Raw genomic sequence first — 25,643 nt, forward strand, 5'->3', positions numbered from 1 at the left:
AGACATGCATCTAAAAGCTAATGGTTTTCATTTACAATAGAAGGCAGTGCAAACAGTGGAGAAAAACAAACCATCACACTGCGTAGAGGTCTCCTGGGGAAACCACCAGCTACTCTAAACACTGTCTCTTTACTGCTTACAGTTAGGCTGGAAGTTGCTGGAAGATAGGGGCTTCTGCCTCTACTTAGGCCGTTCAGAACTTCTCAGATAATAAGACTGCAAGGATAGTTTTGTAGGGCAAATGTAAACACAGCCAAGAATGGCTACTTAAATAGAAAGTAGGAGGTTGGAAGACTGAAGTCTTTATTGGAGAAAAGGTCAACATTCGTGAGTGAAAAAAAAGAGGTGGTGTTTGGGGGTAGGGAAGTGGTGGAGGCAAAAATTCCAAAGTATGCTGCAAGTCTGGCTCAGGAATGTACTTCAATTAGCAAAGAAGTGAGTGAGGAGGTCAGTTTTCTGATGCACACAGGCAGGGACTAGAAAACAGACAGAGGTGAGCAAGGTAGACGAGGACTCAGACAGGAGCATTATTTTTGCCTGCATTTCCCTTCATCTCTTGGAGAGCCCTAACTATTAGAGTTTTCAATTCCCTATTAGGTAGTTTCAGTACTTTTCCTTCTACTGGAAGGGCATCTGGTATTTTATTTTGGACGTTTTCTGGAGCCATCCTGCCCTGCATTTTTATATGTTTTGATATTGTCTGCTGTCTTTGGGACATTCAGGAATTATTTTCTCCATTTATTGATTGTAGATTTGTTTGTTTCGTTTTGCTTTTTTGTTTTATTTGGTTATGTCTGGGCAGGCGGGCTGGGAGTTGTTTGTGGTTTGCTCGCCTGTGGGCACTGTACCTTGTCTAGGTGGGCAGGGCTGGTCGCTCAGCGGGTGCCCTGTCTCCTGCTGGGAGCTCTGTGAATTTGCCTTCCCATACTCCGTCTGCCGTCCTTGGTAGCTGAGGGGTCCCAGATGGTGTGTCTGTGCCACACCAGCTGGCAGAGCACCTCCACTCTGCAGTTCTCCTTGTTCTCTGTTCTCTATCAGCCTCCTACTCCATTTGGTGCTTGATTGAGTTTTTTTATTCCCACATTTGCCACTTAGGTGTCCAGAATTGACGATTGTAACTGTTTTACTTAGTTTTTCGGGTCTTTGCTGTAGAGGGATGGTATGGTGCTTCTGTCTATAGCACCATGTTGGTCAGAAACCTAAGTGGTCTACCGTGAACTGAAAGGTTGGTAGTTTGAACACACCCAGAGGAGCCTCAGAAGAAAGGCATGACGATCTACTTCCAAAACGTCACAGCCATGAGAACCCTATGGAGCACAGTTCTACTCTGAAACGCATGGGGTCGCCATGAGTCAGAATCTACTCAATAGCAAGCAGTTATTGGTCAACTGTGATGGCTGTTCTCCATTTGCCTCCCTGGCCAGATTCATTCTCCATCCTTCTCTGCTTTTACTCTGTGCCCTGGGAGGCTGACCCCTTAGGGCTTCTTCCCCACCCCACTGTCTGGCTGCCCACTGGGTTTGGCAAAGGTAAAGCACCCGTAGGAGATCAGAGGTTGGAGGCAGAGAGACAGCAGGGCGGGGTATTTCACCCTGCTCCCTCCCGCATCTCTGGCCCTTGCTGTGTCTCTCCACAGCCTCAGCTTTCACTGGATTCCAGTAACACTGCTTCTTCCCCTTACCCCTTCAGGCCTAGGCTAGTAACAGCTTCCCACTGTTGCCAGTCTCTAGGTGTCAGAACACCCTTGTCTGTTCCCTCAGCTCTGCCCACACCTCTGTCTCACCAACTTGGGCATCTGAAGTAAATTCTGTTTCCCGCCAGAACCTGAACTGATAGCATTAATGTTATCGAATGTTATACGCCAGGCCTGAATCGAAAAGTCCTCTGTGTGCACTAACTCATTCAATCCTGTTAACACCTCCCCACAGCTCACTGATGAGGTACAGGAAGCTTAGAAACTTGCCCAGTCACCCAGTAATAAGTGGCAGAGGCAAAGCTGAACCTAGGTAGACTCGGAGCACCTAACCACTTAGCAGTCTTACCTCTCTCTTAGCTTGAGGCCACTTACCAAGAGCACAGCTAAGAATGAGAAGTTATGACCCAATGAGCTCTAACATACATGCCAACCAGGTCATACACTAAAGCTCATTCCTTGTAAAATTTCCCAGATGGTATTTACTCTTATGTTCTGCCCAATTTTAACAGGATTTTATATCCTGCTAGCATTTCTTATACAAAGGAAACAGATACGTTTTAGAAAGCTTTTCAGCTCTATCCCCACACACAAAAAACCAAAATATTTGCTGTTGAGTTGACTCCAACGCATGGCATCTCCATGTGTGTCAGAGCAGAAATTTACTCCATAAAGTTTCGAGGGGGTGATTTTTCGGAAGTAGATCTTCAAGCCTTTCTTCCGAGGCACCTCTGAGTGGACGCGAACCCCTAACCTTTCAGTTAGCAGCTGAGCACGTTAACCGTCGGCACCACCCAGGGACTCCTTTTCGCCCCTAAGGTTACATTATTAAAGTTCATGCTTACATGGGGTGATCTTCAGGTGTCTGGAGACCTGACTTCCAGTCCCAATGGTTCCCAACCTTGGGTGCACAACAGACTCACCCGGAGTTTTCACAATATCCCTGTGCCCAGGCCACATCCCGGACCTGATGAGAACAGACCTCTGGAGACAGGACCCAGGCGCTGACGTGTTTTTAAGCTCACTGGTGATTTCAACGTGCTGCCATACTGTACCAGCCCACAGCAGCAGTGAACAGGAGGCAGGGGTGCGGGTACACAGGCCCGGGGGTACAAGGGAAGAGTAACAGCCAACAGCTACACAAAAAAGGGGATAAAGAAAAGGCACGGAGAGTTTGCACAAGAACCAAAATGCCTAGGCAAACTGCCCCCTAAAAAAAAAAAAAAAGAAAAATCAGTTGCTGTCAGTTGATCCTGACTCACGGCAACTTCATGCATGCAGAGTAGAACTCTTCCACAGGGTTTTCAAGGCTGTAACCTTTTGGAAGTTGTTTGCCAGGACTTTCTTCCAAGGCGCCCCTGGGTGGGCTGGAACTGCCAACCTTTGAGTTAGCAGTTGAGCACTTAACAGTTTGCACCACCCAGGGACTCCAAACTGCCCTGTCGGTCCTTTGGAAAAAACAAAATCTCAGGGCATCTTATTATTACATTATACTCATTGTCCTCAGTCACTTAAAAAAGGTGGAATTATTGTCAATATGGTGTGTTGATTGAAACAAAGGAAGTGTATACCTTTTAGAAAGCTTTTTACTCCCCTAGCTTACATTATTAAGTTTTATGCTTAAATAGGGTAAACTTCAGGAATCTGGAAAATTCACTTCAAAGACGATATTCCCTCTTGATCTGTAGGTGCCCAAGAAATGAGAAATTGCAAATGACAAGAAACGTTTGCCAAATACTCACACCTGCTGGCCCGTAGCTGAATCTGAGCTAGCCCGCTCTTAAATCCTGATGAAGATGACATTGTTATACCTTTTGGTTCTAACACACAGGAACGGACAAACGCAGAAGCACACCGAGCCGTGGGAAAACTCAGCGACTGGGCCAGTGTCTTGTTCTCTTGGAAGCAGTGGAGGGCGCAAGGAAAAACGAGGCTCCATGGATCACAGTGTGGGATGCAGTCTTTGAGTTGTTATTGTTGGTTGTTCCTTTCAGACTGGGGCCGGAATATTCCAACAATCTGTTCCTGACAGCAGACCAAACAGCACTAATTCCTTTCTGCTGTTTCTCATGACTCGGCTCTCTGTTTACATGCTTGCTCGGGAGGAGCTGATGGTATGTTATGATGACAGCTTGTGCCTGCAGAGCCGGGCTGGCCCTCATCCACTGACTGGACCAGTAGCACTTTTCTGTCCTCGCAGTTAGCTCAGAAGCCAGGGCACTGACCAGGTGGCCATTCAACAACAGCCCTTCCAAACTCACCCCTGCGTACTCCTTCCCTCTCTCCTCCCACCCATCTCACCCTTGCTTACTCCTTCCCTCCCTGCCGTCAAAGATTTCAGCCCAGGTACTCAGGGGGTGATCCCTGGATGGTGCAAACAGTTAACATGATAAGCTGCTAACCAAAAATTCAGCCACTGAAAACCCTATGGAGCACAGTTCTACTCTGACACATATAGGGTCGCCATGAGTTGGAATCGACTCGGTGGCAATTAGGTTCTTTTTTCACACAGTGGGTAGTTAGGGATGGGGCTCCTAGGAAAACTTTTAGAGAGACGGCCTTGCATAGGCTCAGGACAGCTTCTGCTACGGTTGTGCTAGAAGCTTCTAGTACAACCTTGGTACTATTGACATTTTGGTCAGACGACTTCTTGTGTTCTGTGCATTGTAAGATGTTTGGTAGTACACCTGGACTCTGCCCCCTAGATGCCAGTAACACCCTCCCCCAAAGTCAGGGACCACCAAACCTGTCTCCAGGTATTACCAACATCTGCTGGTGGGCAAAATCCTCCCCAGCTGAGAACCACTGTGCTTAAGGAAAGGAAAGAAACATAGGGACCCTAACCTTCAATCTCTGCTGGACTCCTGGGTCAAGCCACTCAACTAAAGTCTCAGTGACTTTCACCCCTGCACTTTTCTTCAGCACTTGGCTGTGAGACGTGTATCTGAAGGGTTGTCACGGGGATGAGGAATGTGACCTGTTCCATATGGAGCCCTGGGTTGGCTGGGAACTTCCCAGCAATCAGGTTGTCTCAAGGTAAAATGAGTGGTCTCCCCTTCATAGGGCAGGCTGGGTATCTTTAATTTTCTCCTCCAGAACCTCCTCCACCCTTCTCTCTCCTGCTCTGTGCCTGGGACTCCATTGATGAGCTACCTTGTTCTCTGGCTTCCAGTGGGAAGGAGAAAAAAGGTGAGATCAGGACACTTATTCCCCGGGTTCCCCACAACTGCAAGGTCACTATGGGCTGGCTGTGCCCCTCAACCAGAGGTCTCAGCCCCTGTTAGGTGGCCTGCCCTTCAGAGCCCTCTGCCTCCTGGTTATAACCATTCCCTTTCCTCACCTTTTCAGTTCCAGGTGTGGTAAGGGAGCCCTGGCTCCCACACTCTTAAGGTTTTGCTACGCCGCACCCACACTTAGAGCTAGTCTTACCATCAAATTCTCTGAGTCCTGATAAATTAGAATAATTGGAGTATGTCATGTATTTCTTGTTGGGACCTTTACTAATTCACAAAGCCCTGGGGATTTTATTTCAAGGATTCATGGATTTTCAAGGCCTCTTCTAACCCTCAGATTCTATGATACCATGCTAGGCATAGGTGAGTGCTTCAATAGTCACTCAAACACCAGCCCGAGGAGAAAAAAAACTTCGTCTTGGCTGAGAGAGAATGAATGTTTGTTCATAAGTTCCTATATCTGTGTCATTGTTGCAGAGGAAATGTGCTGCAGATGGTGTTGGTCATTCTCATGCACCCAAGAAACACCCCCTCAACCCTCTTCCTCTCTCAGAGAACTCTGATTTTTTTCACGCTCCTCAGAATGGCCTTCAAAGACTCTGCGCTGTTCCCTAGCCCCAAAAAGCGATTGGGTTAGGCATGGGTATGCAACACAATTCTGGCTGAGCTGGAAAGGAATTCTGCAGAGTGGATTCTGGTAATGTTTCATCTTTCTTAAAAAGACGCACTACATGGCCATTGCCTTATCCCACCTCTGGACATTGGTGTGAGAGGATGTGACATCTGAAGCTGCAGCAGCCATTTTGCTACAACGAGGAGAGCAGAACCCAAAAGTGAAGGACTCTTGGTACTTGATGGCATTTTTGAGCCAATGAATTAACCAATCTTTGAGCTGTTAGTCTTCCAAAATGACATTATCTAACATAATAAATGTTCTTATTGTTTAAGCTAGTTTAATAAAGAGATTTTAAACACCAACTAGTCAACATCTATAGACATTTGCTTGTAGGTTTGTACCTGTTCGATAAGCTGGCATGAGGGAATGAGAGTGTACACACATGTGCTCACACACACTCACAAGCACACATCAAAAACTTGTGGAGACTAGGGATAATGCTCTCAAGTTTTTAGTCTGTATCCTTCGTCTCCTTCGTCCCCATCCCTCTATGCACTCTCTTCTGCATTTCCACCCAAGGTTCTAGAGTAGATCCTGCGGACTTTATTTTTATATCACCAGGTTTTGTGTGAAATCTAATGGCACAAGGGCACAAGGTTCCAGACAGAGCTGGGGGGTAGAGGGTGGAGAAGGGGCAAGGGTAAGATGCTAACCTATCACCTAGCAGGTGAGAGGTGCCACTTAACCTTTCAGCCTCTGGAAGCGGAATTTTGTAATGAGCTGTCGCTGTTATTTATCACCTAACAATCACTGCAACTGGAGAAGGTGTGAAAAAGCCTGGAAAACATTATTCTGTCAACTCCGTTGGTATCTTTGATGAAACTATCTGTGGCTGGTTCCCAGATACAATTGAAAATCAGCACGTGGCCTGTGAAAATGGTTTAGGTTCTTTCCATCCCTTCAGCTTGCAGCCTGCTTCTGATTTACGAAATGGCAATGATTTGTCAGATCACTAAAAGCAGTCATATTATTAGAATAGCCTTGTATTGACTCTATATACAGTTCAGTCGAGATTACACAGGACTGGTTCACGTACAGTTCAAGAGGAGCATAGAGTGAGGCCTGAGGTGTTGCTGGGGCAGCATTAGCTGTTTGCCCAGGTGGAACCCATAAGGTGGTATTTACCTTGAACAATGTACCATGATCTAAAAAGTCTACTGGGAAGAACACTGTGGCGCTGGCTGTAACTGGAAAGTCCGTGGTTTGAACCCACCAGCCAGCCACTCCACAGGGAAAAGATGTGGCAGCCTGCTTCTGTAAAGATTACAACCTTGGAAACCCTATGGGGCAGTTCTACCCTGTCCTATAGGGTAGCTATGAGTCGGAATCGACTGGACGGCAATGAGTTTGGTTTGGTTTTGGGAAAGTCTGTTGGAGTCCCCGGGTAGTGCAGATGGCAAGTGCGCTTACTGCCAGTCGAAAGGTTAGATGTTTGGGTCCACCCAAAGGTGCCTTGGGAGAAAAGCCTGGTGATCTACTTCCAAAACATCAGCCATTGAAAATCCTGTGGTGCACAGTTCTACTCTGATGCGCATGGGTTTGCCATGAGTTGGAGTCAAATGGCAGCAAAGAGTTGTGAAGGTCTGTTAGGCACATGAAAGTGATTTTGTTGGCATGCTTAAGTTGGAAGCAGCTCACAGCAGCAGGGATAATTATATTAACTTAAAATTAAAAAGACGCCTGACAAGTAGACCAGAATGCTTTGAGGAAGCTCTACCAATAGGTCACCGTATGAGTAGCCAAATTATCACAAGGTTGTTTGTGTCCGCAGAATTAGAACAAGTGTTCTTAACTCATCTCAAAACGTTGCTGACAATGGTTTGAGGCACTCTGGACCACCATAGGGATGGTTTCATCATAATGCTTTGGTCAACTCTGCCAGGACTCTGTCTTAACTAGATGGCTCCACGTTGATGGGTTCTGTCATCCAGAGGGCCTCTATGACCCTCTGATTCTCCCTTTTTACTGCTTCCTTGTCTGACCAGCTCCTTCAGTTCACATAGCCTTCATCCAGACAGGGCATGATGCTGTCACTCAGCTTCCTGCTCACCAACTTGCAATGACATGCACATCCTCCCATCACTGTGCTCCTGGATAAGTGGAGCTGAAGACTGAGGGGCTCCCATACCTTTCTCTTTTATGTATAGATAGATGTCTTCTTGGTTTACTTCCACTATTGGCTAATTACATATTCATTTTGTTTTACTAGTTTGTCAGTATTTTCTGGATGCATTTTACTAATTTCACTCTGAAAGCTACCTACTTCCAAGTTCTTTGGAGATAACCTAACTGGCCTGCCTTCCACCCTTCTGCCCTGCAGACTGATGGTTGATTTTAAGTCCAGGTTTTTCCAGAGACTAACCTGTGATTCAGCAAATCCATTCATCTCACTGTTAATAAAATGGACACAGTATTTCCCCAATTCACAAGGATAAAACATTTTAAAACAGGAGGAGCAGTTAAGTGTGGAAAAGATAATGAGATAAAAAGGTTGAAAAAAAATAAAGGCAAATTTAATTGAATTCTGTAGCTTTACAATTTTTTATAGCTCATCTGTAAGATCTAAGAAATGTCATCGTATTTTGGAAAAAGGCAGCCAAGTAAAGAGTATAATTTTGTTACTGCTAAACCCAACCCACTGCCGTCGAGTTGATTCTGACCCACAGCAACACTGGAGACAGAGTAAAACTGCCCTATAAGGTTTCCAAGGCTGTAAATCTTTACGGAAGCAGACTGCCACATCTTTCTCCCAAGGAGTGGCTGGTGGGTCTGAACCACCGACCTTCGGGTTAGCAGCCAAGCGCTTTAACCTCTGCACCACCAGGGCTCCTTCTGGTACTGCTAGACACCTGTTTTCCGTTATTATGGCTCTTTGAGTTTCAGTGGTAAAGAAACGTTTTGTTAAATCAGCACCACGCGTTCCAGCCAAGTGGCGGGTATTTTCATGTCTTTTCCCTCCTTCTTTAGTTTCCTAGAACTGTTGTTACAAAGTATCACATAAGGGAAATGTATTCTCTCGGGAGTCTAGAGGCTAGAAGACCAAACCAGTGAGCGGGCAGGGCCATGCTCTTTCTGAAGGCTCTAGGGGAAGGTCCCTTACTGTCTCTCCCAGCTTCCGGTCGCCCCGGGTGCTCCTCGGCTTGCAGCTGGGCATCACTCCATCTCTGCCTTTGTTTTCACCTGGCTGTCTTCCCTGTGTGTGTCTCTGTCTCCCCTCCGCCTTTACAAGGCCACCAGACATATTGGGACCTACCCTACCAGTATGGCCTCACCTTAACTGCTAACATCATCAAAGACCCTATTTCCAAACAAAGTCACTTTCACAATATTTTAGGGGGACATAAATCAATCCATAACACCTCCCTAGTAGCTATGGCAGGGGGAGAGGAAGACATTAGAATGTTAGATAATTTGTCTAAGTCCTTAAAACCAAGAGAACTCATGTACAGCCTTTAACTAGTCATGCCAGATTTTCAAATGCAAAATTTAAAATTTAGACAAAAAAAAAATCAGATATATAACCTCTCTGATGATAAAGTCAGAATTTTAAAAATGGGTTTGTAACTAACTGGAGCCCTGGTGGCACAGTGGTTAAGAGCTCAGCTGCTAACCAAAAGGTTGGCAGTTCAAAGCCACCAGCCGCTCCTTGGAAACCCTACGGGGCAGTTCTGCTCTGTCCAGTAGGGTCGCTATGAGTTGCAGTCAACTCGAAGGCAATGGGTTTTTGATGTAACTGACTGCTGAATAACCCCTGAGGTAGACGATGGCTAGCAGGCATGGCAAAGACTGAGCTGGATTTTCCACAGGAGTTCTCCACGCTTGTCAGACAGCACTCGACCTGTCCAGGAGACCATACTTGACTGAGCCCACTTCCTCATCCTTTGTCAGGTATTCTGGAAGCCCCTGTTTCTTCTCACATTTGATCTGAACCATGAGGAGGACAGCCTTTCAAGATGTATTTTCCATGAGCCAACATGATGGTTGCAGCCCAGACTGACATACCCAGAATTTCTCTCCCTATGAACTCTGTCTCCACGCTTTAAACTAGCTTGACAGAATCAAGCACAAAATACAAGCTTTAACAGGTGACTTTTGGGCTCAGAATAAAGCATTCTGTTTCTAGTTTCCTTGACTTTCCCAAAGTAACATTCTCTCCCTTAGGAGCTAAGAAGCGTTTTCTGTTATCAGGGTTTGCCACCGGCCCTTGCTCCTTGAGACCATCATCTGTCCAGTTCTCTGACTGAGAGGCAGTGTGCTGGACTGCGGGTCCTGGTGCAGGGTGGCCATAGTCCCCCTCATCCTGGAGTCCTGGCTGGAAAGGGCTGGAAACAGTGCTCCACTGCACATTTTGTACATTAACTGGAATTACGAGGAACAGACAAGAGGACCCTTGGCAAGTCCTGGATGGAGCTCTGCCGCTGATCAGCGGTGTGTCCTTGAGCAAGTCACTTACGTTCTCTGGGTCTCAGCTGCCTCAGCTTCAAAAAAAAAAAGAGGGCGTTGTAAGCAAGGGGCATCTAAGGACTGACTCTCTGAGGCAGACATGATTAGCGCCTGTGCTTTTCTTGCTATTTCTTAGCCTTCTTTGGGTTTGAATTGAGCATTGTGACTGAGTTCCGGCCAACAGAAAGCTGTGGAAGTGATTTCCTCCGCCTTCAGGCCTGCTTTCCCAAACATCCTGTGTCCTCTCTCATTCTCATACACACCGCCGGAAGCAAAGGACCCTGAGATAGTTGAGCCAATGATGGAGGAGCCCAGATCCCTGAGACAGCTGCCCAGGAGAGCTGTTAAACTGTTAACCTGGAAGAGAACTAGACTGTATTGTGCTAAGCCACAGAGATTTTAGGGTTTATTTGCTGCTGCAGCTTAGCCTGAGTAATATGCTCTTCCAGCTCTAAAACTTCATGTCTCTAAAGAACTGCAGGAGTCCCTGGGTGATGCAAACGATTAACATGATAAGCTGCTAACCAAAAGGTTGGAGGTTCCAGTCCACCCAAAAGTGCCTCGGAAGAAAGACCTGGCAAGCTACTTCTGAAAAATCAGCCATTGAAAACGCTACAGAGCACAGTTCTACTCTGACACACGTGGGGTCGCCGGGAGTCTGAATCAACTTTACGGCAACTGGTACTGATAAAGAATGGCAGAAGTGGAAACAGATTTATAAATGGGCCAGAAGCAGTAGGTGTAAACCAGGATGCTATTTAATTAAATGGTAGACTCAAAGATGCTTCTGTAAACGAGTCATGAAAAGACCCAGTGGACTTGGAACAGACAAAGGATGGGGCACATGGTGGCTTCTAGCGTCATAGTGACTCTGTGTCTTACAACAAGCTGGTCAACCCTGAGAAAATATTTTTCAAATGAGAATAAACGCAAACTGTGGGAAAATGATGATGGAAGTCTCCCTCACCAACAAGGACTCAGATTTGGTCTTTATATCAGCAACATACATCTAAGGACAAAAGGGCTCAGCAGTCCCTGCACTTCTGTGGGGATGGTGAGTATGGGGTCAACTTAGGGTTCTCAGTGATTGTAGTATTTTTGTTGTGCTGTTTCCAGAATTTTTTTGTCATCTGGAAAATGATCAGGTCTGGGTGGCTACCGATGAGTTGGAGAAAATTGACTGTTGCTTTCATGTTCTTACTTTAATCCTTTTTCAGAATGGATTCCTACAAATAGCATTTTCATCTTGACTTGTTTTCACTGAGTGAAAGTACCATTCTCAAGAAAGCCCCCAAACTTCATAGTTTAGAATAAATGAGGCCTCTCTCTGGGGAAAAAAAAAGCCACGGAAGATGTTCAGAAACCATCAGAACCTGTGTTAAATCAGGGGAAGTGTCTGGTAGGGATGTGAAGCCCATCTGAGCTCAGGGGTCACTTTCTGCATTCCAGCTCCTGTTTACTTTCTGGGCGTTGGTCAATGTTCTTTCTGACAGTGTAATTTCTGCAGGGCTACTGGGCTGTGTGATCTGTAATCAAACACAGGAAGTCCTCAGCAATCACATCCAAGGGGGCTGAATTTGACTTGACTTACAAATGAGCAAGTTAAATCTCCGTCCAGACGTGCCTCTTTGTGGGCCCAGAGACTCACACACCTGCAGGACATCTCACCTCCGAATGTCCTTCTCATTTCCAGACAAGCCCAGGGGATCTGCAGGCCCAATAAAGTTCCCATCTGCATGGAATTACCTTTTAGGGATGATTTATACCTCAATAAAACAACATCTCGAAAAGGAGAACTGGTTGAATTGTATAACCGACATGAGTTATGCATGTTTTAGTTTGGGAATAGACAGTTTTTGTGCAAGGTGGGGAGGTCTTTGTGAAGTTATGTGTATCCGCATTGACAGACTAATGACAATGAAGGCAATGGAAACATCCCAGGCATCTTCTCAGCAAGGGCTCTCCTATGGGAAATGTCCTTACTGAAATCAGCACCCACAGGGAAGGGCCTCAGCCTGGATCAGTGGGCCTCAAGACTTTCTGGGCATCAGAACCCCCTATGGAGCTTGCTAAAATTATATATTCCTGGGATCCACCCTAAAAACAACAACAACAAAAAAGTATCTGTTGCCAACGAGTCAATTCTGACTCATGGCAATCCCATCTTTACCAAGTAGACTTGCTCCATTCCATTTTCTTGGCTGTAATCTTTATGAGAGCAGATCAGTAGGCCTTTCTTCTGTGGTACCACTGGGTGGGTTTGAACTGCCAACCTTAAGATTAGTAACCTGTTGCCATCAAGTCGATTCTGACTCATAGTGACTCTACAGGATAGAGTAGAACTACACCATAGGGTTTCCAGGGAGCAGCTGGTGAATTGAAACTGCTGACCTTAAGGTTAGTAGCAAAGTGCAAACCATTTGTGCTACCCAGGGACCAGGTCCCCTGATTTAGATTCATGGAGAATGGGGTCCAGGAATTCAGAGTTTAACAATCTTTACAGGTGATTATGATCACAACAGAATTGCAGAAACACTCTCTCCTTCCAGTTAGGAGATGAAACCTCTAATCTTGGTTTTCAATCAGTCACTAGCTATCAAATATTTTGCTGAAAGAGAAGGAAGGGAACTAATGTTCTCGGATACCTTCTGAGCAGCAAGCATTTGCACCAAACATTTATAACAAAGTACCACAGAGTGGGTGGCTTCCAACGACTACATTTATTGTCTCACAGCTCTGGAGGCTACAAGTCTGAGTTCAGAGTGTTGGCAGGACCATGCTCTCTCCAAAACCTCTAGGAAGATTCTTTCTTGTCTCTCCTGCCTTCTGGTGGCCCCAAGTCTTTCTTGGCTTACAGCTATAGCATAACTCCAATCTCCGCCTCTGTTTTTCCTCTGTCTCTGTGTCTCTTTTCCTTTTTTTATAAGGACATCACTCAGAATGGATTCAGACTGACCCTAATCCAATATAATCTCATATTAACTGATACCATCTTCAAAGACCCTATTTCCAAACAAGGTGACATTCACAGGTAGGGGGGTTAGAACGTCGACATATCTTTTTGGAGAACACAATTCAACCCGTAACAACAATCTATGTATATTTTCTTATTTAAATCTTGCAATAGTCTGACAGAGTTTTGCAGAAGAGGAATGTCTTAGGTTGGGTTCTCTGCAGGAGCAAAACTAGTGAAGTATATATATATGAGAGAGATTTATTTCAAGGGAATGGCTCATGCAGTTGTGGAGGCTGGCAAGTCCCAAATCCGTGGATCAGGTGTCAGGCTGGAGGCTTCTCCTGACTCATGTAGTTACGGGGGCTGATGGGCCCAAAATCGACAGGACAGACTGCAGGCTGCTGACTCACTGGGTTGTGGGAGGTGTCAAATCCCAAAATCTGCAGGTCATGTGGCAGGTTACTGGCTCATGTCCCAAGAACTAGAGGTCCTAAGATGACGAGTTGGATACAGGATCAAGAGAGGGTGAGTTTTGCCAGAACATCCATATATATTGGATGCAGGCCACACCCCCAAAGAAACTCCCCTTTCAACTGATTGGCTGCTCACATCAGATCATAAAATGGAGGATGATTACATAATATCTGCTAAACCACTACGAATCATGGCCTAGCCAAGCTGACACATAACCTTAATCATTACAAGGAATTAGAGGTTCAGAGAAGGTAAGAAATATTACTAAACAACAAGGCAGAGATTTGAACCCAGATCTATTAGATCTACTTGACTGCAAAGTACACACTTGTCCCAGAAAGCCATGCTGGTTAACCATCCTACTGGGCATTTTCTGTGTGCTCAACATTGGAGCAATTGTTTTAGGGTTAATAATAGGTTGCCCTTTGTGATAATTAATTTTATATGTCAACTTTGCTAGGTTTTGGTTTACAGTTGTTTGGCCAAACACTGGTCTAATTGGTGCCATGGAGTAACTACATATGATTAGGTCATTTCGCCTTGGGCAGAGCAGATTAACACACTTCCGTAAGGTAATGTGATTACCTTATGTCTGTTGTAATGTAATGTAATCATCTTCCACAATGTACTCTAGTGTAATGTAACCAATCAATAAGTTGAGGTCGTAACAGTGTAGAGTGGATTATAAACCTATTTAGAATAGACACAGAGATGCACACAGGGGAAGACAGATGCCCTATGAGGATCGTTTATAAGCCAAGGAACGCATGAATGCCTGGGGCTACCAACAATGAAGGAATGGACACAGCTGAGACCCTGATCTGGACTTAAGCCTTCAGAACTGTGAGGAAATAAATTTCTGTTCTTTAAAGCCATCTACTTGTGGTATTTGTGTTACAGCAGCACAAGGAAACTAAGATACCCTTTGATCTACTGAGAGAAATTACAAGAAATGTCTTAAGAAGATAATGGTAAATGCTTCCAGTCACTTGGAAAAAGGAAACTTTGTCTTTGTGGTGGACATTGCGGGCACTCACCAGAGACCCTACTTCAGGACTAAGCAATCCTTTTGTCAGTTATCACTGCCTCATAGGTGTTCCTCAGCTCTCTCTCCTCATAAACCTCGTGCATGTGTATCTCCATCTCAGAGTTTGCTTGTCTGGGAACTCAGCCTGTGATGTTATTGAATCAAGTTTTCCTTGTGGATAAATTATGCTCATGTCTAGGTGAATTTAGAGGTATTTCTTCATTTCAGTCCTTACTCTTGCATCTCTGCACTTAAGGAACAACCTGGAAATCCGAACACCTTAAATTGTCCTTTAGGTATAATGAGATCGGGTGATAATTCTCAATAGATAGAGTTTCATATTCCTTAAAGTATGTCAGAATAGCCATACTTTTTTAAGGAGTGAGAAAAAAGTATGTGGATTACCCTACTTCATTGTACAGCCGTCTTCCTTTTCAGGACATTTATCACAAACCTAAGGGAGATGTAAACACACAGCATGGACAACGTCTGTGGACCTGCAGTGAACTTAAATCTAACGGGAAAAATAAAATTTTCAAGTTCTATTGTTCAACATTTTTTGGCCCTCTGGGAAGCAAGTTCAGTTTGGCTTCTTTTTGCATTTCGATAAACCAAAATGGACCATGCCCAACTGCCAGCTTCCTACCCTAATAAAAAGAGGAAGAATGCCAAGTGAAATTTTTTGCAAAGTTTAAAAAAATTTCTTTTCAGTCTTTCAGTTTTTCTGAACCAACGCTTTCATTATCCCCAGTGGTGTGCTGGTTAATGATTAAAAACCAACTCTCTGAAAACTAAACAAAACAAGAAGAACGGCCCTGATTTGTAGCCTTTGCCTATTACTGTGGTGTAAATACTCCGACCATGGTGCTATCAAGCTCCCAAGGTGAAGTCACTGGGAAGTAATGGCCACAGTTGTCTCTGGGGACCTGGAACTAGCTGCCTTCTGCCTACCACTGATTCATGCCAAGGAATGCTGCACGGTGCCCAGCCTCTCCGTAGCACTCAGGTGGCCCTCCAGGTGTGAGCATGGTCTCTCCACTCGTTCCTCATGATATTTGCACAACAACCCCTGGGCTTGTTTTTATTTGCAAACGTCCTTCCCCCTCCCTACCCGACGAAGCCCACTTTTAAGAGCATTTAAGAGTTTAGCACCATGAAGGCAGTGGCAGATCAGTGGTAGAATTCTTGCGTTTCATGCGGGCAGACCTGGGTTGGATTCTCCGCCAATGCACTTCAAGCACAGCCACCACTCGTCTATCAGTGGAGGCTTGCGTGTTGCTATGATGCTGAACAGGTTTCAGCAGAGCTTCCAGACTAAGATGGACTAAAAGAAAAGCCTGGTGATCTACTTGCAGCAAATGAAAATTCTGCGATCACAATGGTCCGGTCTGCAACCAATCATAGGGATGGCTTGGGACCAGGCAGCATTTTGTTCTCTTGTTTATAGGGTTGCCAAGATTCAAGGGCTACTCAAAGGCAGTAACAACAACATCATGAGTTTAGCACAGGGTTCTGCCGGGCGTTTTCTAGTCATGATCTCATGATGTCTTCATTGTTGGAGCCAGAAAATCACAGTTCAGAGGTCAAGAGAGCACCCAAGTCTAGTCAGGTCCCGATTCCCATAAGCCCATTCCCTCACCAGGCCTTTCCTGCTTCTCCCATATCCCCCTCACCCCCCTTTAGTAATTTCTTTTAGCTGCCTGGACTGAACTACTTTTGTGCTATAGAATTCAGGGTTTGGTTGGAAGCATCTATTGAGGGCTTACTATCTGCCAAATACAATTCAAATCAATTTGTATATATTAAGTCATTTAATTGTCAAGACAACCCCATGAGGCAGGTACTATTCTCATCTCCAAGTTATAGATGAAGAAACTGAAGTGCAAAGAATTTAAATAACTTGTTCAAGATCATACTACTCCTTAGTGGCAGGGTTGGAATTCAAATCAGTTAGCATGGTGTCAGGGTCAATATTTTTAACCAGCACATTGCCCCCAAATGAACAGTAGGAATATATCCTTAGGAGGCACTGAAGACAACGAATAAATGTCTCCTTTTATTAGGTGGGAGCCCTGGTGGCACAGTGGTTAAGAGCTCAGTTGCTAACCAAAAGATTGGCAGTTCAAATCCACCAGCCGCTCCTTGGAAACCCCATAGGGCAGTTCTACTCTGTCCTATAGGGTCGCTGTGAGTCGGAATAGACTCGACGGCAACGGGTTTGGTTTTTGGTTGGGTTTATTAGGTGAGTAGATACTAATAATTTCTAAATATTTATATTCTACTTAGACTAGTATGAAGCTACATCTCTCTCTCTCTGTGTTTGTATGAAATACTGAATTAAAGTTCAATGATTGGAAAAAACCTCCCAGAAGTCACAGAATTAATGATCTCAAAGGACTCTTCGATTCTGAATGTAGATGATTCTAAAGCAAATTGAGGCTTTCAGCTGGTAAAGTTGTCTGGTTTTCAGGTCCAGAATACTAGAAGTTGAGAATCAGCATGCATTTGAAATAACACAGTGCTAATGTTTATAGCAGGGACTCAAATGGAATGAAATACTGGCTTGCTTTCGAGAATGCTTTTCTTTTTTTTTTTTGCACTGCTTTCTTCTTGGTTTAGTAACTTAAAAAAATGTGTAAGTTCAAACTGGCTGAGTAGGTATAAAAAATGAGAGGAGACCATTTGATTCACTTTTCAGTAAATAAATGAACATTTGAGCTGCATGACCTGGAGGGGTCACGATAAATAAAGTAACTCATTCCAATTTGGATTAGTAATTTGGTTTGGTTGAAGCCTCTGAAGCATCCAGTTCTGTGACAGATCTTTGTCATAGAATCCTAGGAGGAGAGGGGTTTTTTAAGAGGTCATTACTTTACCTTAAAATATCCTAGTGATACGACAATGTAACTTGTTTTTAAAGACTTTCAGGGAAATCCTTCTTTTACTTCTCAAAATATTTAAAGAAAATATTTGTTTTTACAGTTAACTTATAACCTTTCTCCTGAAAATTAAATAGGACCTTCTTTGGATTGCAGGGGCTGTTCCATGCTTTTTTAATTTGTGTGCAGTCGATATTTAGTTACCTCTATGATACAGGCAACAGATGATGGATCTCATCAAATAAGCTAATTAACCTTTTTCTTTTGAACACGAGTTACTTTATGTGCATCTGTTAAATTTTATCAAAGCAATCTTCTATCACCATTTTCTAAATGTATAATTAGAGATTCATTCAAAAGGGTCAAGTAACTGGTTCACAGTCACTCTACAGATAAGAGCATAGACATAAGTTCAGGGCCACCTGATTCCAGAGCCACCACACCCTGCCATGCTGCCTGCCTCCCTTAGAAGTAAGGTAATAAGTGCAATCGCATAGCATGTCTTCCACTTAATTTCCGTAAGACCTTTAGAAGACCTTAACCTCCACCCAGGCCAAGACGATTTTCTTGTGGTATAGCTGAAGGGCAGTGAGATAGATTAAAGGTGACTGGCAGACGGAGAAAAGAGACATCGAAGAATTGGCTAATCCATAACCTGTATAATCAACTTCTAAATAGTTCAGTGAGTATAACTTCCAGACTTGCTTGGGCACTATTTATAATAAGTGGAATATTCTATGTACATCCCAGCAGACTGCTTCACCAGAAAATTCTGAGTGGAAAAGGATTTCTCCCTGGGTACCTGTGAGTTCATGTAAAAAAAAAATTCCACTTGACAGTGTGATGATAAATTTATATGCAATCTTTGCTAGGCTATGGTCCCCAGTTGTTTGGTCAAACACTAGTCTAGATGTTTCTGTGCCACTATTTTGTAGATGTGATTAACATTTACAATCAGTTGACCTTAAGTAAAGGAGATTACCTTTGATAATGTGGATGGGCTTCATCCAATTACTGATCCCTTAAGAGCAAAACCTATGGTTTCCCAGAGAAGAAGAAATTCTGCCTCAAGATGATAACATGGAAATCTTGCCTGACTTTCCAGCCTGCTGGGCTACCCCAAGGATTTCAGACTTGCCAGTCCCTACAATTGCATGAACCAATTCCTTAAAACAAATCTCTTTATATACATTGATTCTGTTTCTCTGGAGAACTCTGACTAATACACACAGCAAAACATCGTGGCCTAAAATGAACCTTTTAATTTCAAATATTAGTTGCAAACTTGAGTGGAACAGAATGCCATTCATATTACTGTTTCAGGTGAATTAGTCTGAGATGAATTGACAAAAAGGAATCACACGAAATACACGCTTTTGCCATTACTACTCACCCTTGCCCACATTTTCCTGGGTTTTTCTCTCTGCTAAGCCAGGGAATGTTGGAACTCTGGGTCTTGAAAAGGAAAACTCCAGTGTTTTAGTCTGCTGCCCAAGTTGTCCCTTTTCATAGCTTCACTTACAGAATACACGATGTCCTCATCCCATATATGACATTACAGAACTCACAGCTTCCTGAACCTGAAAAGAGAAGTTAGAGATGTGAAGGTTGGTAGAAACACTTTTCATCATTTATAGATTGCATCATTGCAGTTGGAAAAGTCAAATCCATCATCTCATGAACCCGTCATGCATTTGTTCATTCATGAAATCAAAGAAATGGAGCTCTTACCACGCGTTAGCTAGAACTTCAAAGGTGCATAAAATATGGTCCTGTCCTCAAGGAACCCACAGTCTAGGAGGGCAAACCAGTGACTAAAGTGCGCCTGACCCAAGCCATGGTCTTTTCAATTGCCTCGTATACATGTGAAAGCTGGACAATGAGAAAGGAAGACAGAAGAAGAATTGATGCATCCAAATTGTGGTGTTGGCAAAGAATGTTGAATATACTGTGGACTGCCAGAAGAACAAACAAATTAGTCTTAGAAGAAATACAACCAGAATGTTCCTCAAAAGTGCAGGGCTAGACATTGGCTCACTTACTTTGGACATGTCATCAGGAAAAACAAATCACTAGAAAAGGACATCATGTTTGATAAAGTAGAGGGAAAATGAGGGAAACCCTCAATGAGATGGATTGACACATCAATGGACTCAAACATACCAACAATCATGAAGATGTCACAGGATCAGTCAAAGTTTGCTATGTTGTATATACGGTCTTCATGAGTTTAAGTCAACTCAGTGGCAACTAACAACAAAAGCAACAACAGCTGGTGAGGGCACAAAGGAGGGAGGAGGTAAACTTTGGGTGGACTCTTGACTGAAGGGTAGATGTTTGCCAGGTAGTCCTACTGAGGCAGAATGGCAGAGGTAAGAGAGATCCTTCGTTGTCAATAGTCTATAACTTTAGTCCTGTCATTGATTTAGCTCATTTTCCAGCTACCCTTCCCATCACCTCATTATCCCCCTTTAAATCAATTTAATTTAGCTAACCCTAATTTATCAGCTTGAAGTCATCAAACGTGCCTAACTCTCCCTCCCACCAGCAGCTTGTGAAGCTCACGGGCGCCATATGCATTTCTTGTTTCCTGAGAATGAGGAAAACTGGTGCTTTGGGAATGTGGCTCTTAAACCGCTCAGATGCCAAGTGCAGAATTTGACTGTTTTTTGAGGGGTGGGCAGGGAATGGACGAGGCTTTTGGTCTGTTAGTACTGGACAATTTTTCTCTTCTCTTTTATCATCTTGTAGCTGTAAGGCTCAGGTTTGGGGACAGGCGTGTGTGTGTTTATGGATCAGAGTTGATATCTATATACAGTCATGTGTGTCACTTAACGTCCATGATATGTTCCATGAAATAGGACGTTATGTGATTTGGACTTATGTGAACACCATGTTACGGATGAAGCTCCCTTCAGGCATTTGCTTCCAGAATAAGGATTTTTCATCCATATTAAGAATTTGCTGGGGCAGATAACCTCCCTCTACAAATAGTTGATCTAAGGTTTCAACAGATTCTGCTGCTGCCTTCACATCAGCACTCCCTTTCATATTATGCAGCGAAAAACGTTGTTTGAAGCATTTGAACCACCCAGAGCTGGCACTAAACTCGATATCGTAGTCTGGTTCTGCTTTTTCTTTAAGCACCTCGAACAAGCTTTGTGCCTTAGCAGTGATTGCCAACGTGCTCAGAGGGATTGGCTTTTGTTTGGTCCTCAGTCCACATTGTTAGCAATTTCTCCGTATCTGATATAGGTCCCTCTCCCATTTTCTTTAGCCTTGTAGCTTTCAGTGGAGCTGATCCTTTAACAGCTTGGAGAATATTTTCTTTGGTTTTGAGGATCGTCGTGGTTGTCAAGTGCGACATGCCTAAAAAAACGCTACATCTTGTTCTCTAATTGGGACTTCTGAACTCTGTTATAACCTTATGGAATCCCGGACACATATGCCGTTGGATGTTATGTGGCACATGACTGTGCTTACAGAAACCCTGATATTTAAACCATGTGGGGCACCTGGAAATTTTGGGGAGAACTGGGAATCTGAGTCTTTGTAAAAGGAGAATGTTTTGCCTGTCAAGAATGAAAAATCAAAACTAAGCGGGTGTTTTAAAATGTGCAGCAGAAAAATAAGGATTGTGTCTGGCACGTAGAGGAAGCTCAGCAAACTATTTGATGGGTTCATGCAGCTGCCTTTACAGGGAAGGGAAACTTTCCTAGAACCGATTTCCAAACAGAGGATAATTGGGAGTTGGTTTCCTTGCTCCTCTACTAGGATGGGAGCAGCCTCCTGTAATTTGGGTTTGATAAACACAGTATTTATAATCTTGGTGAAAAGAGGGGAAAAAGGAATTTTCCTCTGAGGCACTTGCAGTGGCTAGGCAAGAGAACATGGGCCATGACTCATTTGCTCTGCCTGAACTCATCCACCATTAGTCAAGCACCCCCGCCCCAGGCAGGGAGAACACCAGCAGTGAGAGTGATTGTGTTTCTGGCATTTGTCTCATTTCCTCTTTAGGTATTCACACCTTGAGTGATTTCAACTGCCCAAGGTGTCTGAGCTGACAAGGCCACCACTCAGAGCTGATTTGTCTATGGAGGGATCCTCTAAACTACAGCACCATGAATAATACATATATATTCCTAAATACATATATACAAATATATATTTCATTAACTTTTTAGTGTGAAATGTAACACACATACAGAAAACTGTATAAAACAAATGTATCATTTAGTAAATTATTATAAATGTAACCACTAGCCAGGTCAAGACAGATTATATTGCCAGGACCCCAGAAGGTTCACACATGCCCTTCCTAATATAATCCCCTTTCCTGGTCACCGTGAGTTAGAATTGACCGGATGGCAACTAACAACAACAACTTTCCCCTAAAGCTTTACCTTAGTCTGTGCAAGGGGACCCTATATTGAGACTTGTGTCTTAGAGCTTCTAGCTTTCCTCTGGCCATATACCTTCTCAAGAAGAGAGGAGTCTGCCGGGCCAAGGGGCTGGGCCCACATGGAACCCATGTCTCCCTTTCTAACCATGCACCAAGTACTGGGACTTTAGGATTCTCTGTCCAAATGATTGTCGGACCAATTCCAGGTCCTCAAGGGTCTCTTCCCCGGGGCCACCTTCCTGAGGAGGTGGGGGGCAGGTATGGGAAGAGGAGGCTGATGGACTGGGGTCCAGGGTCTGGTGTCTGGATCTCCTGTGTCACGTGTTCAGCAAGAAGCTCCAAGCAGCCCTAGAATTCTAATGTCCAACATGGCCTTGCAGGTCACCATGAAGATATATTTGAACATCTTTTTATTTAATAGCTTGTTAGTTCAATTTACAACTTTCAAATATTATAAATATTTACAACTTGTACTTTTACCTTAAGCCCCACAAATGTTGGGGGTAGGTCTGTCTAAAGGTAACTATCCTGTTGTGGTAATTACCTCCTTGATTTTCTTTATCTTTCCCCCATTTAAGTCTGCATCCCTACACACTATAGTTACTTTTTCCTGGTTTTGGACTTCGTTTAAACAGATCTTACAGCATGTATTCCCTTGTGTTGGTTTTTCTCACAGAGCATCATCTTGGTGAAAGTCAGCTATGTTATTGCCTATAGCTGTAGTCTGTAATTTCCATTGCTGTAGCGTATTCATGGAATCCATGGGTGGCTCAAATGATTATGCACTTGGCTACTAACCAAAAGGTTGCCTGTTCAAATCCACCTAGAAGTGCCTTGGAAGACAGCCCTAGTGATCTACTTCCAAAAATTCGGCCACTGAAAACCCTATGGAACGCAGTGTTACTCTGACACACATGGGGTTGCCATGAGTCAGAGTCAACTTGACAGCAACTTGTGGTGGTGGTACAGTATTCCGTTGTATGGATATACCACAATTGACCCATCCATTTTACTGTTGATGGATAATTGAGCTGTTTCCAGTATTAGGCCATTATGAATAACACGATGTAGATCTTTGTCTGTTGTGCATATGCCTAGGAATAGAATTGCTGAACAACATGCATATCTTCAACTTTAGTGGAAAAGACCAACCTGTTTTCCAAGCGGTTCTACCAATTTATAATCTCACCAGCAGGGCAAGGGAATTCTCATTGCTTCTTATCCTTGCAATGTTCATTTCTCTTTAGTTTTAACCATCCTACACTGAAAAAATTTTTTTGTCTGTTACTACTCCTCTAAAAAGTTTCTAATATTTTTTTCCAGTTATTTGCATATGAAGATACCAAAGTGATTAAAGTAGCTTGGAGTTCTATGTAGCCCGTTAATAATATTCTTAGTTACTGTTGTTGCTAGCTGCTGTTCAGTCAGCCCCTGACTCATGGTAACCTCGTATACAATGAGATCGGACCATTGTGATCCATAGAGTTTTCACTGGCTAATTTTTTAAAGTAGATCACCAGGCCTTTCTTCCTAGTCCATCTCAGCCTGAAAGCTCTGCTGAAACCTATTTAACATCACAAAAACACACAAGCCTCCACTGGCAGATGGGTGGTGGCTGAGCTTGCAGTACATAGGCTGGGAATCGAACCTGAGTCCCCTGAATGAAAGGCAAGAATTCTACCACAGAATCACCACTGTCCCAATAATAGTAGAGGTACATCATAATAAAATTCTAATAATAGTTGTAATTTTTATTTGAAACATGGCGGCTATGAGCAGATCTATAGCATTGGAAGATTTACAGTAAAAAAAATCCAAGATCTAAACAGGGTTGGTTAATACAGCATTTTAAAGTAACAAACATTTCAAAGCAGCAGACTGGTTTAGAGAGCAAACCAACACGCCTGCTATGCCGTTGGCACCGACCTCATCCTATTGTAGGAATGTGTATATCTCCAGAACATGCTCTGATGGCTGTGACAGCACTAGGCACAGATTGCTGAATTAACCAGCTGGGGCCAGTCAGGACCACCTTAGAGGAGGAAGATCAGCTGAGGAGCCCGTCAGCTTGCAGCTCATTAGCATACCACATCTGGCAGCATCTGTTCCTCCAAAAAGGAGCAATAACTGTGTGCTCTGGTCATCAGAACACAAGGAACCTGAGCGAGCATCTTCAGCAGAAATTAAACATAAGCCTTTTCACATGCATCCTTCCTTCTCTACCTACTTAGGTCCTGGAGATTCCTCACCTCACCTTCCTCTTGCTAATATCCTCGATCCCCTTGCCCCTCTGTCCTTTTGATGCATCCGCCTGGCCAAAGCCCAGCCTTGGATGAACTCAACTGTTTACTTTCTCCACATCAATTCCCTAGCTGTTGAGCATGGCTGGAAAACCCAGACACCCTGCAGATGGTGCCACTATAAACTCAGGGTCACAAACATCATCTGGGACCTTCTTATGGTCAGGCAACCCTTCTCTGTCTCTCTGGTCAGCTCACTCTCCCATCCTTCCATTCTGTCTGTTAAAAATGATAATCCTCTTCTCTAATGATGTATTGGGTGTCTATTCTAGACTCACTGGCTATTGTAGGTATAGAATGGCCATGTTATCTATTGAATTTTGTCCCCCCCAAAAATGTGTGTCGACTTGACTAGTCCATGATTCCTAGTATTGTGTGATTGTCCACCATCTTGTCACTTGATGTGAATTTCCTATGTGTTGTAAATCCTACCTCTGTGTTAATGAGGTAGGATTAGTGGCAGTTATGTTAATGAGGCAGTACTAAATCTACAAGATTAGGTTGTGTTATAAGTCCATCTCTTTTGAGATGTAAAGAGAGAAGTGAGCAGAGAGACATGGGGACCTCATACCACCAAGAAAGCAGCACTGGGAACAGAGCACGTCCTTTGGACCCAGGGTCCCTGTGCTGAGAAGCTCCTCAACCAGGGAAGATTGATGACAAGGACATTCCCCCAGAGCCGACAGAGAGAGAAAGGCTTCCCCTGGAGCTGGCGCCCTGAATTTGGACTTCTAGCCTCCTAGACTGGGAGAATACATTTCTCTTTGTTAAAGCCATCCACTTGTGGTATTTCTTTGATAGCAGCAATAGATAACTAAGACAGGCTATTTCAAACTCTTACCACTCCCCTTAAGTCTCTGGTTGTATCATCTGCCCTTCTATACAGTTGCCATTGAATCAGCTCTGACTCATGGTGGCCCCATGTGTGCGGAGTAGAACTGTGTCCGTGGGGTTTTCAATGGCTGATTTTTCAGAAGTAGATCATCAGAAACTGGGAGAGACAAAAAGGATCTCCTCCTAGAGCCTTTGCAGAGAGCGTCCCCCTGATAATACCCTGGATTTGGACTACTAGCCCCCAGACCTATGTTCTGTTGTTTTAGGTCACCCACTTTGGATCTTTTGTTATGGCAATGCCAGGGAACTAATACAACATTTCTGCAACATTTGACACCGTTGAAAGCCTTTCTCCTTTCACCATATGCTTTCCCCTTAGCACTGGTCTGCCTCATGTTTCTCCTCTCTGTCTATTGCTGCCCAGCCTCCTGCTCAGGCTCCTGTCTCCCTGCCTGCCCTCAAGGTGTTGAACCTCCAGGGTTCTGACTTCAGCTGTCTCCTACTCTAACGACAATTATGAGTTAATTATTACAACCTGTGGGCTGATGTCGCTCAAGCCTGTCTCTCCAGTCCAGGCCCTTTCTCTCCAACTCCCCGCTGGGCAGCTCCACTTGAGTGTCCCTCTAATACCTGATGCTCACTTGTCCAGAACTCATAGCTCCTCTTTGAATCCAACTGGATCTTTCCTGTTGTGATTTCTTCTTTCAGTTAATGGCACCATCGCAC

At 44.0% G+C, this 25,643-nt stretch overlaps 1 protein-coding gene across 3 annotated transcripts in view; it reads right to left on the bottom strand.

The window, feature by feature from the left end:
• NEDD9 (neural precursor cell expressed, developmentally down-regulated 9) overlaps positions 1–25,643 on the bottom strand; it is a 228,042-nt gene that overhangs the window by 116,434 nt on the left and 85,965 nt on the right. For 2 of the 3 annotated variants that reach the window (XM_023737442.1, XM_023737440.1), the window contains exon 2: positions 18,775–18,961. In XM_023737442.1, the coding sequence (XP_023593210.1) occupies positions 18,775–18,786 (12 nt within the window). In that variant the 5' untranslated portion in view covers positions 18,787–18,961. Of the gene's footprint in view, positions 1–18,774; positions 18,962–19,112; positions 19,293–25,643 lie in introns of those variants that run through there. The other variant, XM_023737441.1, reaches the window with a different exon arrangement.

This window comes from Trichechus manatus, unplaced genomic scaffold (genome assembly GCF_000243295.1).
Source record: "Trichechus manatus latirostris isolate Lorelei unplaced genomic scaffold, TriManLat1.0 scaffold00103, whole genome shotgun sequence".
NCBI lineage: Eukaryota > Metazoa > Chordata > Mammalia > Sirenia > Trichechidae > Trichechus > Trichechus manatus.